Consider the following 18,790-nt stretch of genomic DNA (forward strand, 5'->3'; position numbering starts at 1 on the left):
TACTAGAAAGCTAGGGTCGGTGCGCCCCCTAGTGATGCCACTGGTAAAAGGTATAAAAGGATTCTAATTTTTACAAAGCCATTATCAACTCAAATCTGTCTGTCTGGTAAAAAGTTTGTACACGTTATTTCTCCCACACCCAATCTCGGATTATGCTGAAATTTTGAACAATTATTTCTTGGTACCGTAATTAAATATTTAGTTTGGTATCTTGAACAATGTAAAGAACTCGTAATTGGCAGATGTGGTGAGATAAGTTGAATTAGTCCCCTTGAGGACTCTTGACCCACGAGGGAAAATTTGTTTAAAAAAAAAAAAAAACTATCATGTAAACTTTCACCAAAATACACACCCACACAAACACACCCACACACTTTCACAACTGGTCCAGACAAGTGCTAGGACAATAGCGCATTGGGAAAGCTGAAAGCTAAACAAAAACAATTCGAAAAGTATTTCAAATCCCACAGATTAATCATGTCTAGGTCAATCATGCATTGCATGACTAATTCAAACAAATAGATACAATTACACTTAATATAAGCTTTGTTTTTTTTAAGGAAGAATTAATTTGTATGTTGTTTTTTTTTCTTGTTGTTCATAGACTACAAGGTCACGTTTCTTATTGGCCATTTTGTAATCACTTTGACCTTGACCTATCCCTTAGTCTGTTGGACCGTTGGGGCACCATGCAAGATTCGCCGACCGTCTTTCTCCTTTCCTCTCTGGGTTTTTTTTTTTTGCCTTAGAACCTCTTTCAGTGGCAGGCCCGTCCATTCTTTTATGCTGTCTTCCCAACGCTGAAGGAAGGTCTAGGCGAGCCCCGAGGACTTGTAATATGGCCATAGATTTTTAGCTTGCGTTTTTTTTTTTTTACGATAGTTAGCAGTAACCCTGTCTCTAATCTCTTGGTTTTTGATGCGGTCTTTAAATGTGATACCTAGGATCCTTCTGTTGCATCTCAATTCCATAGCTAGTATCCTCCTCTCTAGCTCTGCAGTCCAAGACTCTCAAGCATATAAAAATGTGGCCATGACCAGGGAACGCATCAGTCTGATTTTTTAGTGCCGAGGGCTAAGCCTTTGTCTATATGAAAATGAGCTGTGAGCTAGTGTGTAAACAAACTAATGACTGAGTGTGAACAGGACTGACACGAATTTATAATTTATGTATATTTTTATTCTCTTCTCGATTCATTTGGCATTGGCGCGTGATGTGAAATGTGCAATTATATAGATCTAGATTTCAATAGCTCTACCATACGGTGACTATTTTTTTTTGTGGGAGTAGAGTGAAACAACAGCAGTTGGGAATTAGCTTTGACACATAGACTCTTATATTGGTACTCCATTCACCCCCATGGGGTACCAATGCATTACGAGACCTCTCCAAAGCACACACTTAGACCCGTTGTTGAATTTATAGACTTAATCTCGGACTAGTTCTCAGTCTAATGTCAACGTGGTTTAGCAACACCGACTAAACTCAGCACTAGTCAAAGTGAGAAACAGAGAACTCAGTGGAGACCTTCTCCCCACTAACAAAATGCTCTTTTCTCTCTGGAGTTAACAAAATGTGACTTGATGAATAAATCATCCCTCAGTGCAACGGTCACGTGATCATCGCGAAGTAATAGGTCACTGCAGATGTAGGTCACTGGACCATTTAGGCTGACATAAGGGTTGTCTTTTACGACAGTACGTCAGTACTTATCTAAATACGGGGAAGGGAGGGGGGATTTGAAGATTTGTTAAGTAACAAAAACATATTCAAATGAAATAACAAAACTGTTTAGATCGATTTGTTATTTTAACTCTCGTGTTTATGTTTGTTATGTTACCACAGCGCCTTCAGCCTACATTAAATATAATGCACTAGTCGACCCGCGGCGTAGCATACGCCGCTAATTGCCGGAAGTGTTCATGTAGGCAGGCTATTGTCGAGCAGAGTCTATGACTGTGCTTCCGTGAGTTAGAACAACGGACAGGGCGTCACCATAGTTATCCCAATGTTCGCAAACAAAGCTTGCAGCCGTCTTGCGAAGTTTGAGAGCAACAGTTTCGTCGATGACATTTTCCAGAAATATTTCGACTACATTGAAAGACCTGTTGACTCCACAAAATATATGTGAAGCGGTGGCCATGGTTAGGAAACGAAGGGCAATACGAAGGGGCAAAATCAAAACAAAGCTACAGAAAAAACATGCAACTATTTTAATGACACCCAGATATTGACGTGTATAAAAAATACACACATAAATGTAGTCATATATACATAATGTATAAAAGAAAGATTACTTGTTCTCCAGGCCCCTGCTCTCTGTCGCCTCGATAATTACATGGGGTAACTGTAGTCCGACTTGCAGAAAGAAAAGAGTCATCTTTCCATGACTTTATCGTGGTGTCCCGCATGGTTGGGCCATGAAGAGTATGTATATAAATAATATAGATAAATTATTATTATTAACGGATACACTGGTCCTTTGACTTTTGCGGGTCCGACTTACTCTTACCACGGTGTTGTGAACGAATTTCGGTGTGGGTGTGTTTGTCGTAGAGTATGAGTGTCATCCTAAGTTACGCCCTGTTCCAGTAACGATCATTGCGCAATGTAGAACGGGGCACTGCCCCATTGGTGCTTATTTTGCACGGTTGAAAGAGTGTTCGCAGCTCCGAGAGCTGCGGGAACATGACCTTTATGGGAGTTATGAGACATTACGTCGAACGGCAGAGTTTTTCGCCAAAGCTCTACGGGAGGATTAGCCCTTCCAGTCTTTCTACCAATTAGAGGTCATCTCAGGTACCTGTCCAGTGGTTGAATGGGCCAGCCTAGCGGTGGTAACCTGATTTCAGGACTGCAGAACGACAGCTGAACGGCTAGGGCTGTGAGATGGAAACTTAGAAGTATTTGATATTTTTCTGACGTAATTTCCCTGCGCATCCAAAACGGTCAGACTTTCACCGGGTTTCTATGTGACGTCACACATGCCTATTAATTTAATCAATTGACTTATTGTAAAACGGAAAACCATTACAGCAAAGTTTACATTCTAGTAAAAGAAATATATCTTCGTCTATGCAGTTAGATCTAGATCTTATAAGCCAGCGGTTCTCAACCTTTTTTGCTTGGCGACCCCTTTTTACAATCCCCCACTCTGCCGCGACCCCCCGCACACACACACACACATACAGCAATAGAAGAATAGACAATAACAATCCTTATTTTCTATGGTCTTAGGCGACCCCTGGCAAATCGTCAATCGACCCCCAAGGGGGTCGCGACCACAGGTTGAGAACCCCTGTTGTAAGCAAAGAAAACAATGAGTGTTAAAGGAGATTTACATGCTTGACTAACCACGGCAGTGTGTATCTTCTCGCCTGACCACTCAACACACAACAAACACTATCGCTTGGTTGTCTTGTCATGACCGACTACACGTAGTCTCGACTAGCCTTACACTGACCAGTTATTTCGAATCAGTCAGACCTGCGATCTATTTACTTCTTGGGACAGGGAGGGGCTTAGATGAAAATGTTACTATTTTTCTCGAGTTGGTTGTCCTAATGCTTTTAAATGTATCTATCTATATATAACTGTACCATAGTTCTGGACTTGGCCGTCATTAAGCCTAACAGCATAACAGCTACTGTAAGAATGAAGCGATACGATTGGTCAAATCTAGTTTCCCTTTCAGTATTGTTGAGGGAAGTGACGTATGCCTAACCTAAAAACAAAATATCAAAGAACCCCGTTTTTTTTTTAATATGTAAAGAATTTACTGACTAATTTATTAAATATAAATGTTTCTAAGCATTTAAATACATAATGGTAAAATGTTTACTATTACAACTTTTTATGCAGAATTTAAATATGTCAGTAACTCAAATTTGAAAAAACCTTCGGAGTTTCCCTTTAAGAGCTGCATATTGATAGTAAATAGAAGGAAAAAAAAAACGATTATTTTTATAAAAAGCCAATTTGTCATTTATATAGTTACCATTTCTATAGTTTTACAAAATAAATAGCTAGGTTTTAGAAGGATAATTTTGTCGTTGGATCAGTTTTATCAATGCTACGTTGACATTGCGTGCTTGCGCTGTGAGGTTACGATTAAAATATGTCCCAAAAATATGTGTTCTCGTGTCTACAAATCAATAATTGATTGTCACTTAATTGCAGTATCGACTTCAGGGTGGATGGTATATAGCGAACAGAAGCGAAACAACATTGATGCATTGTTTCCGAGTCTGAAGATTAGGCCTAGTTCAGAAGTGTGCATTGTTATTTATTTGTCGTGATAAGTCTAGTTGTGAGACATTCTTTGTCACATCTAAAACTGACATAACCGTTGTTTTCCCGGTAGAGAAAGAAACTATCTTCGGCCTTATCGTTTCCTTTAGGTATCAAATGTAGACCTTTTAAAGAATTCATCTGCTGTTTTTTTCTCTTTCGGAAGCCATTGGCTATCAAGCGTTTTCCTCTATTTCATTCTCATCTTGTAAATTACAGACTTTAATTACGAATTATATTTACATCCTATGAATATCATTGTATTAACACTTAGTCATGCATGCTAATCACAGACGTAAATTGACTAGACTGTACAGGTTATACTGTTATATCATTGTATTAACACTTAGTCATACATGCTAATCAGAGACGTAGATTGACTTGTACAGTTTGTACTGTTATATCAATGTATTAACACTTAGTCATACATGCTAATCACAGACGTTGATTGACTTGTACAGGTTGTACTGTTATATCAATGTATTAACACTTAGTCATACATGCTAATCACAGACGTTGATTGACTTGTACAGGTTGTACTGTTATATCAATGTATTAACACTTAGTCATGCATGCTAATCAGAGACATTAATTGACTTGTACAGGTTGTACTGTTATATCAATGTATTAACACTTAGTCATGCATGCTAATCAGAGACGTAGATTGACTTGTACAGGTTGTACTGTTATATCAATGTATTAACACTTAGTCATGCATGCTAATCAGAGACGTAGATTGACTTGTACAGGTTGTACTGTTATATCAATGTATTAACACTAAGTCATGCATGCTAATCACAGACATTAATTGACTTGTACAGGTTGTACTGTTATATCAATGTATTAACACTTAGTCATGCATGCTAATCACAGACGTTGATTGACTTGTACAGGTTGTACTGTTATATCAATGTATTAACACTTAGTCATGCATGCTAATCACAGACGTTGATTGACTTGTACAGGTTGTACTGTTATATCAATGTATTAACACTTAGTCATGCATGCTAATCACAGACGTTGATTGACTTGTATAGGTTGTATTGTTATATCAATGTATTAACACTTAGTCATACATGCTAATCACAGACGTTGATTGACTTGTACAGGTTGTACTGTTATATCAATGTATTAACACTTAGTCACACATTCTAATCAGAGACAGTAATTGACTTGTACAGGTTGTACTGTTATATCAATGTATTAACACTTAGTCATACATGCTAATCACAGACGTTGATTGACTTGTACAGGTTGTACTGTAATATCAATGTATTAACACTTAGTCATACATGCTAATCACAGACGTTGATTGACTTGTACAGGTTGTACTGTTATATCAATGTATTAACACTTAGTCATGCATGCTAATCAGAGACATTAATTGACTTGTACAGGTTGTACTGTTATATCAATGTATTAACACTTAGTCATGCATGCTAATCAGAGACGTAGATTGACTTGTACAGGTTGTACTGTTATATCAATGTATTAACACTTAGTCATGCATGCTAATCAGAGACGTAGATTGACTTGTACAGGTTGTACTGTTATATCAATGTATTAACACTAAGTCATGCATGCTAATCACAGACGTTAATTGACTTGTACAGGTTGTACTGTTATATCAATGTATTAACACTTAGTCATACATGCTAATCACAGACGTTGATTGACTTGTACAGGTTGTACTGTTATATCAATGTATTAACACTTAGTCATACATGCTAATCACAGACGTTGATTGACTTGTACAGGTTGTACTGTTATATCAATGTATTAACACTTAGTCATGCATGCTAATCAGAGACATTAATTGACTTGTACAGGTTGTACTGTTATATCAATGTATTAACACTTAGTCATGCATGCTAATCAGAGACGTAGATTGACTTGTACAGGTTGTACTGTTATATCAATGTATTAACACTTAGTCATGCATGCTAATCAGAGACGTAGATTGACTTGTACAGGTTGTACTGTTATATCAATGTATTAACACTAAGTCATGCATGCTAATCACAGACATTAATTGACTTGTACAGGTTGTACTGTTATATCAATGTATTAACACTTAGTCATACATGCTAATCACAGACGTTGATTGACTTGTACAGGTTGTACTGTTATATCAATGTATTAACACTTAGTCATGCATGCTAATCACAGACGTTGATTGACTTGTACAGGTTGTACTGTTATATCAATGTATTAACACTTAGTCACACATTCTAATCAGAGACAGTAATTGACTTGTACAGGTTGTACTGTTATATCAATGTATTAACACTAAGTCATGCATGCTAATCACAGACGTTAATTGACTTGTACAGGTTGTACTGTTATATCAATGTATTAACACTTAGTCATACATGCTAATCACAGACGTTGATTGACTTGTACAGGTTGTACTGTTATATCAATGTATTAACACTTAGTCATACATGCTAATCACAGACGTTGATTGACTTGTACAGGTTGTACTGTTATATCAATGTATTAACACTTAGTCATGCATGCTAATCAGAGACATTAATTGACTTGTACAGGTTGTACTGTTATATCAATGTATTAACACTTAGTCATGCATGCTAATCACAGACGTTGATTGACTTGTACAGATTGTACTGTTATATCAATGTATTAACACTTAGTCACACATTCTAATCAGAGACAGTAATTGACTTGTACAGGTTGTACTGTTATATCAATGTATTAACACTTAGTCATACATGCTAATCACAGACGTTGATTGACTTGTACAGGTTGTACTGTTATATCAATGTATTAACACTTAGTCATACATGCTAATCACAGACGTTGATTGACTTGTACAGGTTGTACTGTTATATCAATGTATTAACACTTAGTCATGCATGCTAATCAGAGACATTAATTGACTTGTACAGGTTGTACTGTTATATCAATGTATTAACACTTAGTCATGCATGCTAATCAGAGACGTAGATTGACTTGTACAGGTTGTACTGTTATATCAATGTATTAACACTTAGTCATGCATGCTAATCAGAGACGTAGATTGACTTGTACAGGTTGTACTGTTATATCAATGTATTAACACTAAGTCATGCATGCTAATCACAGACGTTAATTGACTTGTACAGGTTGTACTGTTATATCAATGTATTAACACTAAGTCATGCATGCTAATCACAGACGTTAATTGACTTGTACAGGTTGTACTGTTATATCAATGTATTAACACTTAGTCATACATGCTAATCACAGACGTTAATTGACTAGACTGTACAGCAGGGCCGGCCTTAAGCCACTGCAACCTATGCGACCGCAGTGGGCCCCGCACTTTCATAGGCCCCGCGCTTATTCTAGTTGTAAACTATTAAATTAAATTTTATGTATAATAACAGGGTTTCCACGGCCTCCTAGAAATCTCCTGAAATTGCAAAATATACACGAAAAAATCTTGGAAATATGAAAAATCTCAGGAAAACTCATAATTAATATAATTAATTTATTAATTTAATGAAAATTTATGGCAAAGGCGAATGTATTTTCTTATACAAAATCTAAATTTTGAACTTATCCTTATCGCTACCCAGAGTAGGCCCCGCGCAATCCGTTTCGCATAGGGCCCCGCAATTGTTAGGACCGGCCCTGCTGTACAGGTTGTACTGTTATATCAATGTATTAACACTTAGTCATGCATGCTAATCAGAGACGTTAATTGACTTGTACAGGTTGTACTGTTATCTAAAAAAAAAAAAGGATATTTTTATATCTGTTTCCTAGTCTGCATCTACTAAAATACTCAATCACATGGATAAAACACATTTCTTGTTCCATACGCAAGGACAAACCCATATAAAAACACCGAGCCAATCAATGAGCCAAAAAAAAAATGACGCACGGATAAGCCTACGACGCTGACATAAAAATCTATTTGGACGGAACATTTCAAAGCTGTGTCTTCATTTGTTCTCTTATTTCACCGTTGTTTGTATTCTTTTAACTTCGTTCTTGTCAGTACGGAGTCGCCCCGCTGCTTCCTTTTTTTTTTAAAAAACACAAAAACACACACAAAAAAAAAAAAACGAGTTTCTACTTTTATCTGCACATCCACCTCTCTCATTCCCACCACGCACAGTTGGAGGTGTGTTGTCTGCACGATCTGGTGGAGCATTGTCAAATTTTTGTTTTTCTGTATTTGTCTCTTTGAATGTTATTGCTCATCATCTCAATCGTCAATGTCTACACTCTCTAGACCGGCATTGATCACGTGTTTTTATCTCATTTCAGAGCAGACGTAAGGCCTATAACTTTTAATCAATTCCGCCGTTCCCCCCTTTTTTTGCCCCCTTTTCTCCCCATGAATGCATTAGATGGATATAATTGTCTGGTCTATGCATTTGGTCATAACATGGGGGATAACTCAGCCTGTGATCTGGTAAACGTATCACGCTCATAGCCTCCCTTCTTGTCTCCCCCCCCCGCCCCACCCTATATTTCATTGCTTTTCTCTCCATCTCGCACCCAACTTTTTTTCTGTGATAAAACGCTTAGTGAGTAGCTGCCAACTCTGTTGTTTTGTGCCACTTTTGTGTTGGTGTATCATCTGGGGGTGAATGTTTGCCAATATTTTCATTGTGTCATTAGCATATATTATTCTGTCTGTATACCATTGTTCTTAAATGAAATAACCCAGTTTGTTGAGTTTATTCTGTTGAACTGTCATCATGTTTCTTCTGTTCATCTCACTTTGTATCACTGGCTGTAGTTGGTGCTTCTTGTTTCTGTAGATTGGAAATCTTTGTATAAAAGTTTTATTTAGAAATAGGATAGATTTAGATAGGGAGGCGCAGTGGCTGAGTGGTAGAGCATTGGGCTTCCGAACCGGGGGTCCCTGGTTTGAATCCCGGTAAAGACTGTGATTTTTAATTTCTTGATCTTTAAGACTTTTCTGAGTTAACCCAGCTCTAATGAGTACCTGACATTCGTTTGGGAAAAGTAATGGCAGTTGGTCATTGTGCTGGCCACAAGACATCCTAATTTACCATTAGCCACCGAAACAGATGACCTTTACATCTTCTGCCTCAAAGATCACAAGGTCTGAAATGGGAACTTTACTCCAGATTTAGAGTACTAAACCATACGCATGCTTCCAGCTCTTATAGTAAACTCTTGTGATAAAAATGTGAATTAATTGAGCTAGAAGTTTTTGGGTTATGCCTCATTTAGTTTAGTCTTTAATTTATAAAACACAGATTAATGCACATAGTTACATTTTCAATTTAAAACTAGTTAAATTTTCAATTTAAAACTAGTTCAATTTTCAATTTAAAACTAGTTCAATTTTCAATATAAAACTAGTTCAATTTTCAATATAAAACTAGTTCAATTTTCAATTTAAAACTAGTTCAATTTTCAGTTTCAAACTAGTTAAATTTTCAATTTAAAACTAGTTAAATTTTCAATATAAAACTATGTTATTAAATTTTATAATTCAGTTTGTTGAGTTTAGTTTAACATAGTTTAAGAAGGTTTTTAAAAGAAAAGTGTCAAAAAGGAAAAACAAAATTAGTGATGTATATGTATTGGATGTTCCTTCAGATTTGAAGATTACTGCATTGTTCCTTCAGATTTGAAGATTACTGCATTGTTCCTTCAGATTTGAAGATTACTGCATTGTTCCTTCAGATTTTAAGATTGTCATTATTATTATTATAGCTTTTATATAGCGCTACTTTCATGCTTATAGCATGCTCAGAGCGCTTTTGGTCCAATCTCTTTTGCGGACCAGTGGGGGGGGGGGCAGGAGGTATCTAGGAGTTGGTTTTCCGTGCTGCCTTTAGGCGCTCAGTAAACACAACTCTGCCTGAGTCGGGTGTTGAACCTCGAGCCCCCTTCTAGGTAGACAAGCGAAGCCAAGTTCAAGCGCACTTAGCCTCTCGACCACGCTTCCCGCTTGTTGGGAAGTTCCTTCAGATTTTAAGATTATTACATTGTTCCTTCAGATTTGAAGCTTATTGCATTGATCCTTCAGATTTGTAGATTATTGGGAAGTTCTTTCAGATTTGAAGATTATTCTATTGTTCCTTGAGATTTGAAGATTATAACATTGTCCCTTCAGATTTGAAGATTATTGCATTCTAGTTCTCCCTCAAGACAGCGTGAAATGGCAGTGGTCTGAGTTTGAATCAGGGACCATTGAAACAACAGTCCAGAGCACATACCGCATGACCGGGCAACCATTTGGTTCTATATGTGTAAATGGAGGTCCTAAAGAAAACACCTAACATTCTTATCTTATATAATACAGACGTTACTTCAAAAAAGAAGATGATTACGTCGTACGCGTCATGTATTTAGTCATGCATATTAACCAATGACTTAAATTCTGCCATTTTAAGGGAATTAAGTAGAAAATAATCAGATTTGTATAATAATAATAATAATCTTTATTGTCCGTACGGAAATTTGTCTTACAATTTGTGCATTACACCAAACAAAATCCGAACAAGCATAACCCTAACACATATAATCCTAACGCCACTAAAAAAAATTTATATCTTTTTATTAACAAAATATTTATCTGAGAGTATTCTATGGAAGAAACAAATCCCTTCATTTGTTTGATAATCAACATGCAGCATTTTAGATTTTGCCTTTTCTTTTTAAAACAAGACTATCAAACTATTTGTTTGTTTATTTGTTTTCACAGAGCCAACTATGTGGCAGGGAGACAATCTGTTCCAGTTTTCAGTAGCAGCTCACCTCCGTCCACTCTAAGCCTCCACCTCTTGGCATGAAGATTCACGTTAACAACATATGTGACAATGAATGCATTACTTATCCGCTGCCGCTCTTGGTTGGGGAAATTGAGGGCAACAACCAGGATGGTGTACTCATGGTGTCCACCTCTGGAGACCCAGACGGCGTCATTGACTGGCCAGTTGTGGAAGGTGCTTTTAAAGTAAGAGAGATTTTAATCAATATTAAGTCAGTTATAAAACATTAAATACTATCTAAATTAGAATAGTTTTTAATAGTTTTTACAGTATTCAGTGTTTAATCTTTACAGTACTATAAGACAATGGCTAAAAATAATCTGCGTATGCTTGTAGTTATGCCTTGTCTTTGTAACTCTACAAATGTTTGTAGGTCTACCATATGTTGTTAAATTTACATGTTTGTAGGTTAACTTATGTTTTTAGGTCTACCGTATGTTTGTTAATCTACATATGTTTTTAGGTCTACCGTATGTTTGTAAATCTACATATGTTTTTAGGTCTACCGTATGTTTGTAAATCTACACATGGTTGTAGTGTTGCCTTGTCTTTGTAACTCTACATATGTCTGTAGGTCTACCATATGTTGTTAAATTTAATTTACATTTACATGTTTGTAGGTCAACATATGTTTTTAGGTCTACCCTATGTTTGTAAGTCTACATGTTTTTAGGTCTACCCTATGTTTGTAAATCTACATGTTTTTAGGTTTGTAAATCTACACATGGTTGTAGTGTTGCCTTGTCTTTGTAACTCTGCATATGTTTTAAGGTCTTCTTATGTTTGTAAATTTACATGTTTGTAAATATTCTTTGTAGGTCTACATATGTTTGTAGTTCTGTCAATGTTTGTAACTCTACATAAGTTTGTAATTCTGCCTATGTTTGTAGGTTTACATATGTTTGTAGTTCTGTCAATGTTTGTAACTCTACATAAGTTTGTAATTCTGCCTATGTTTGTAGGTTTACATATGTTTGTAGTTCTGTCAATGTTTGTAACTCTACATAAGTTTGTAATTCTGCCTATGTTTGTAGGTTTACATATGTTTGTAGTTCTGTCAATGTTTGTAACTCTACATAAGTTTGTAATTCTGCCTATGTTTGTATTTACATATGTTTGTAGTTCTGACTTTATTTTTTTTTTTAGGTGTTAGTAAGACTGCAGCCTGGACAGAACATAATTTATTTCAATTATGGACAAGACTCTCTGATCTTCAGACTGACCTATGAGGTGCCAGGGTTTACTCACATTGTCAGGCCAGTCTACATTATCTGTGCTGATGACAATGGTCACTTTCAGGTGGTTATGGGTTAAGGGCATAGAAACAGCAATATGTATGTGGGATATGTGACTGAGTGCTAAATGAGGCTTGACTTGTTTCAAAATGAATTGTTAAATTCAATAAATTTTGATTGAGTATTTATGTGTTAGTTGGCGTGAACTACTGGTCAGCCAAGCTCGCTTCATGTCTGTGTATGAACTGTAGTGTCATTCTAGTTTAATAAAGCCAAGAGATGAGTTTTCTGCTCTTTGAGTGCGCTACTACAATTATGAGGCATGCTGGCTGAGTGGTAAAGCACTTTGCTTCCAAAGTGGGGAGTTCCGGGTTCAAATCCTGGTGCAGATTGCAATTTTTAATCTGGGGATTTTTGGTTGCCTCTGAGTCCACCCAGCTCTAATGGGTACATGACATTAGTTTGGGAAAAGTAATGGCAGTTGGTCATTGTGCTGGCCAGATGACATCCTTGTTAACTGTAGACCTTTATATCATCTGCCCTATAGATCACAAGGTCTGAAAGTGGAACTTTTTAAAAAAACTTTACTACAATTATACAGCTGACACTTCTCAGAAATGTATACTGCCACAACATGAAATTTGCGACAAAGAAAGAATTGAAATAACCAATACCCACTATCAACCCACATGACTCTTGCCATTTGGATTTTGTAAAAACACGCCAACCACTCCTTAAATCTTAGAAGGTGGGAGTTGTGTCTCCAGGGTCTATCTTGAAATGTATCAGAGTGAGTGGCTATAATTAGTAGTGTCCTAGTGTGTCTAAGTGAAAATGGAGATAGGTTGATGAAAAGATGCTAGCATCAGAGCTAGACAGGCTTTTGATTGGAACCCCCAGGGAACAAATGAAAGACCAAAAAGAACATGGCAATGCAGTGTACTAAAGGAATTGGAGAGCAGGAAAGAGTTGAGAAGCAATTCAAAGACTAGGTAGAGGCCCTGGAGAATAATGTGGTTTTACTAGGGCCCTATGTTCCATGAGGACTACAAAGGACGAGGGTGATTTAGAGTATGTAAAATAACTAGTGGTGGCTGAGCTGTAAAGCACTTGGCTTCCAAACCGGGGTCTTGGTTTCGAATTCTGGTGAAGACTGGGATTTTTAATTTTAGGATCTTTGGGCGCCTCTGATTCCACCCAGCTCTAATGGGTACCTGACATTAGATGGGAAAAAATAAAAGCGTTTGGTTATTGTGCTGGCCACATGACATCTTTGTAAACTGTAGGCCACAGAAACAGATGACCTTTACATCAATCTTAAAAGGTTTCAGCATAATAATACAATTTGTTACAATCTCAGGGCCCCGAAGATGTTTCATGCACACCCGAGTCTGCTGCCAGGAGGATAACTCTCGGTGCCCAGATTGTGCAAACATTAACAGCAGAAAAGATGAATGAACATGGCTTTGGTCGGGTCACTTTCCAGATTGAGACAGACTCTGACCATCATCCAATATGTCATCTCTTCCATAGTAAACTGACACTTGAGGAGGCTTATGCCATGACTGGGTAAGTGAATCGTTATTCTGAACTTGATTGAATGTTATGTCTAAACCTGGGTTTGATGTCGTGTCTAGACCATTGTTTTGTGTTATGTCTGTATTTGGTTAAAATGTGTTATCTTACCTAGGTTTAACATGACTTCGGCATAATTCATAGCACAATGTTTACATGAAGGGTACAAGTTTGTATTTAGTGTTCTTAAATGTAATCATATCCGTGGGAATCAACAGTAACTAGACTTACAGAATAGTTGTGTGAGATTGTTATTTTGCCATATTAATATTTTGCTATTATTTAAAGAAAATGTGTGTGAATAGTTTGTCTCACTATGCACTATGTGTCTCTTAATTTAATTGTATATGTTTTGTGCTAAAATAAAAATATTTGTACAAACATCTATTCTCTTGTTGTAGCTACCAGCTGTGGAACTACTTAGGTAAAGAGTTGATGATGTCACCCCTCTTCTCACACAAGTCTCGCTCCAAGTTTTACTGCTTCCTGTCCTTTACACGGTATCATTTACCTCACGATGCCGAGATCCCTAAAACACACAGTGACATTTTGAGGCACACAAAAGGTCACACTGCTCTAGGTTAGAACTTTTACATAAGGAATATATTTTTCAGCATTATAGCATTTTAGCTGTAATTACTAACATATAGGGAGACACTGTGGCTGAGTAGTAAAGAACTTGGCTTCTGAACCAGGAGTCTTGTGTTCGAATCCTGATGAGACTGGGATTTTTAATTTTGGGATCTTTATGGGGCCTCTGAGTCCACCCAACTTTAATGGGTACATGACATTAGTATTGGAAAAGTAAAGGCAGTTGGTCGTTGTGCTGGCCACATGACACCCCTGTTAACCATGGGCCACAGAAACAGATGACCTTTACATGATCTACACTATAGACCACATGGTCTGAAAGGGGAACTTTACTCTATTTTTACGAACATATAAGTTTTTTGTTGTTTTTTTACAAATATATATTTTAATGTGTGTATGAAATTTTGTTTTTTATCAAATATTCAGTTCCTTAAAGTCATTTTACTTTTGTTTCTTACTGGAAGGGAAAAGCAGACAATAAATTCACATGTCCATCTGTTGAAATCTCTAAAACTAAAAACTCTAGTGAAACCAGAAATCAAATTCTTTTTTGTTTTTCATATTAAATATGCTAACCATTTTTTAGCATACAAATAAAGCATTTTTAAACCAATACTTATGTAGTATGTACTATCAATAGAATAAAGAGGCAATAAAAGAAAACAAAAAAAATTTTTTAGTGACATCTACGTATATATTTATATATTTTTATTAAATTGTATTTGCTGCTAAAAGTTTACCTAAAAGTTTACTTTGATTTATAAAATCTAAGAATGCACATATTTATACAAAGTTTTTAAAAATATTCATGCAAATTTCTTAAAACTAGGTTTAATAGGCAGTGGTTCTTTATATTTAATGAAGAAGTATTTTAATCTTACACTACCGGTGAGCCATCAATTTATATATCTCTTAGTTGTTTATGTAAGGACTCATGCCTGCAGACAATGACAGGACAGTGTAAGGATGTGGGTGTGAAGCAATCATGTTTTCAATAAATATTTTATAAGGTGAAAGGATTAGTGAAATTTTGTAGTTGTTTCTGATTTCTAAACATAAAGAATTCCTAGAACTTTTGTGAACCCAAAGCTTCACTTAGTTCTTGATATGAACAACTGCTTCTATAGTAGGTGACTGTTACTGGCAAAAACCCAGAGGCATTCGACCCAGAGGCTGGGTTGATGATGTAGAAGCTGATCTACAACAGATAAGAATTCAGTCATGGAAACATTAAGCAGAGGATAGATCTGAATGGAAATTTGTGTTAATTTAGGCCAGGCCCCTCCATTGGCTGTAGTATCACTGGGACTTGCATTACAAACAAAAAAAACACAGTGTTGAAAATATTTTTCCTTGAGTGTAATGCCTTCAAACTCAATTCAATAAAACATGTAATCCAGTGATAACAAATTCACACTTGTACAAACAGAATAATGACTGAAATATAATATTATTAGTGAATAAATAAGGCACAGTGAAGATACTGATGATCTTAACTATCCATCACAAAATAATGACCACTAAACAATGGCCCAGATAGTTTTATGTACCTTATATAGTCTAGTACAAAGACTTTTCTGGATTGTTTATATCATTGTTAGTCTTTTCTTTTCTTGTTCTTTTTCTGTTTTTCTAAAGAATTATTTGTTTACATCAATATTTCTCCAATGTCTTCCAGACTTTTAAATCTGACTAAGTTTTTTTTTTCTTTAACGTACACAATGTGACCTGGTCATTTCTCATACGCCTGGCCAGCCGCTATATGGGCTGTCAAGTGTTACAACTATCAAACTTTTTTCTGCAGTGTTTTTTTTAGATTGTACAATTTTTGTAGATCTAGGCTACCCTGTTTAGGGAATCTGTTTTTTTCTGTTGACTACATTGTCTCTAAATATTTTCAGGAGGTGGAGGACTTGCTCTGTTTGGTACTGGCAACCTGCACACCTGGTCTGAACACCTAAGTACATTCAATGCCTGTATGACCAATAGAAAGCGGATAGACAGGAGAAAGTTCATGGATGATAGTGCTTACAGGTTGGTTTTAATTTGGAGCTGTTTGGCTACTGTCGTCACATCTCTTAGGTGCTGCTGCATGTCACTCTTAACACAAAATGTACAGTTCTATCTATTGGCCTCCTTCAGTCGTAGAACGACTATGGTTCATCTCAGAGCACACTTCCTCATGTGGCTCTACAGTTCTATATGACTGACATAAGTATACATCTATGAATAAACAAAAAATAGAACCAGTCTTTCATCTATATATATTTATATATACTGGGGTTGTTTTTTTTGTGATGGTACGCACTGTACAGCGTACCAGCACCTTTTTTGGATGTGGGGGAAAAAATTATGACTTTTCTTGTATTTTAACATTTATTATTAATTTAATAGTATTTAAAAGTTAGGCAATCCATCACTGAGTACCTGTACTTATTTTTAAAAAAAAAGCACTGTATATATATATACATTGGATTTTGAAGCAAAGTTTTGTTTGTTTGTGTAATAACAGTTTAATTTAAGTTACACACATTTTCTCCATTGATTTCACATATTGATTTACCAGTATTCAGGCCTAGCCACCTAGACATGAAATCTTGAGTTGACAACTCTTAATCTTAGACTCTCATGATTTGACATGACAGCTTAGTATTTATGCTAGTTCAAGTTTTTTTGTTTGTTTTTTTTCCACTTTTTATTGTGTGTGCCTTCACCTTGATTCACATGTTTTCTATAGTTAAGGTGTATGTCTGGTGATTTCTATGTTTGTCGATGTCAGTTCATCTGTCAGTTTTATTGTCCATATTTATTAAGGTGTATGTCTAAAAAGATCATGTCTGTCAATGTTGTGTAAAACATTATGCTTGTCAATGTTTATGTCAGTGTTCTGTGAAAGATCTTGTCTGTCAATGTTTAGGTCAATGTTCTGTGAAAGATCATGTCTGTAAATGTTTAGGTCAATGTTTTGTGAAAGATCATGTCTGTCAATGTTTATGTCAGGGTTCTGTGAAAGATCTTGTCTGTCAATGTTTAGGTCAATGTTTTGTGAAAGATCTTGTCTGTCAATGTTTAGGTCAATGTTCTGTGTAAGATCATGTCTGTCAATGTTTATGTCAGGGTTCTGTGAAAGATCTTGTCTGTCAATGTTTATGTCAATGTTCTGTGTAAGATCTTGTCTGTCAATGTTTATGTCAGGGTTCTGTGAAAGATCTTGTCTGTCAATGTTTAGGTCAATGTTTTGTGAAAGATCTTGTCTGTCAATGTTTATGTCAATGTTCTGTGTAAGATCATGTCTGTCAATGTTTAGGTCAATGTTTTGTGAAAGATCTTGTCTGTCAATGTTTATGTCAATGTTCTGTGTAAGATCATGTCTGTCAATGTTTATGTCAGGGTTCTGTGAAAGATCTTGTCTGTCAATGTTTATGTCAATGTTCTGTGTAAGATCATGTCTGTCAATGTTTAGGTCAATGTTTTGTGAAAGATCTTGTCTGTCAATGTTTATGTCAATGTTCTGTGTAAGATCATGTCTGTCAATGTTTATGTCAGGGTTCTGTGAAAGATCTTGTCTGTCAATGTTTAGGTCAATGTTTTGTGAAAGATCTTGTCTGTCAATGTTTAGGTCAATGTTTTGTGAAAGATCATGTCTGTCAATGTTTATGTCAGGGTTCTGTGAAAGATCTTGTCTGTCAATGTTTAGGTCAATGTTCTGTGAAAGATCATGTCTGTCAATGTTTAGGTCAATGTTCTGTGAAAGATCATGTCTGTCAATGTTTAGGTCAATGTTCTGTGAAAGATCATGTCTGTAAATGTTTATGTCAATGTTCTGTGTAAGATCTTGTCTGTCAATGTTTATGTCAGGGTTCTGTGAAAGATCTTGTCTGTCAATGTTTAGGTCAATGTTTTGTGAAAGATCTTGTCTGTCAATGTTTATGTCAATGTTCTGTGTAAGATCATGTCTGTCAATGTTTAGGTCAATGTTTTGTGAAAGATCTTGTCTGTCAATGTTTATGTCAATGTTCTGTGTAAGATCATGTCTGTCAATGTTTATGTCAGGGTTCTGTGAAAGATCTTGTCTGTCAATGTTTATGTCAATGTTCTGTGTAAGATCATGTCTGTCAATGTTTAGGTCAATGTTTTGTGAAAGATCTTGTCTGTCAATGTTTATGTCAATGTTCTGTGTAAGATCATGTCTGTCAATGTTTATGCCAGGGTTCTGTGAAAGATCTTGTCTGTCAATGTTTAGGTCAATGTTTTGTGAAAGATCTTGTCTGTCAATGTTTAGGTCAATGTTTTGTGAAAGATCATGTCTGTCAATGTTTATGTCAGGGTTCT

General features: G+C 36.1%; 1 protein-coding gene across 1 annotated transcript in view; it reads left to right on the top strand.

The window, feature by feature from the left end:
- LOC106066424 (uncharacterized) overlaps positions 1 to 18,790 on the top strand; it is a 57,229-nt gene that overhangs the window by 17,929 nt on the left and 20,510 nt on the right. The window contains exons 2-6 of the mRNA XM_056006449.1: positions 10,993 to 11,242; positions 12,204 to 12,356; positions 13,653 to 13,861; positions 14,269 to 14,447; positions 16,360 to 16,492. Of these exons, the coding sequence (XP_055862424.1) occupies positions 11,075 to 11,242; positions 12,204 to 12,356; positions 13,653 to 13,861; positions 14,269 to 14,447; positions 16,360 to 16,492 (842 nt within the window). The 5' untranslated portion in view covers positions 10,993 to 11,074. The remainder of the gene's footprint in view (positions 1 to 10,992; positions 11,243 to 12,203; positions 12,357 to 13,652; positions 13,862 to 14,268; positions 14,448 to 16,359; positions 16,493 to 18,790) is intronic.

Source organism: Biomphalaria glabrata, chromosome 12, assembly GCF_947242115.1.
Source record: "Biomphalaria glabrata chromosome 12, xgBioGlab47.1, whole genome shotgun sequence".
NCBI lineage: Eukaryota > Metazoa > Mollusca > Gastropoda > Planorbidae > Biomphalaria > Biomphalaria glabrata.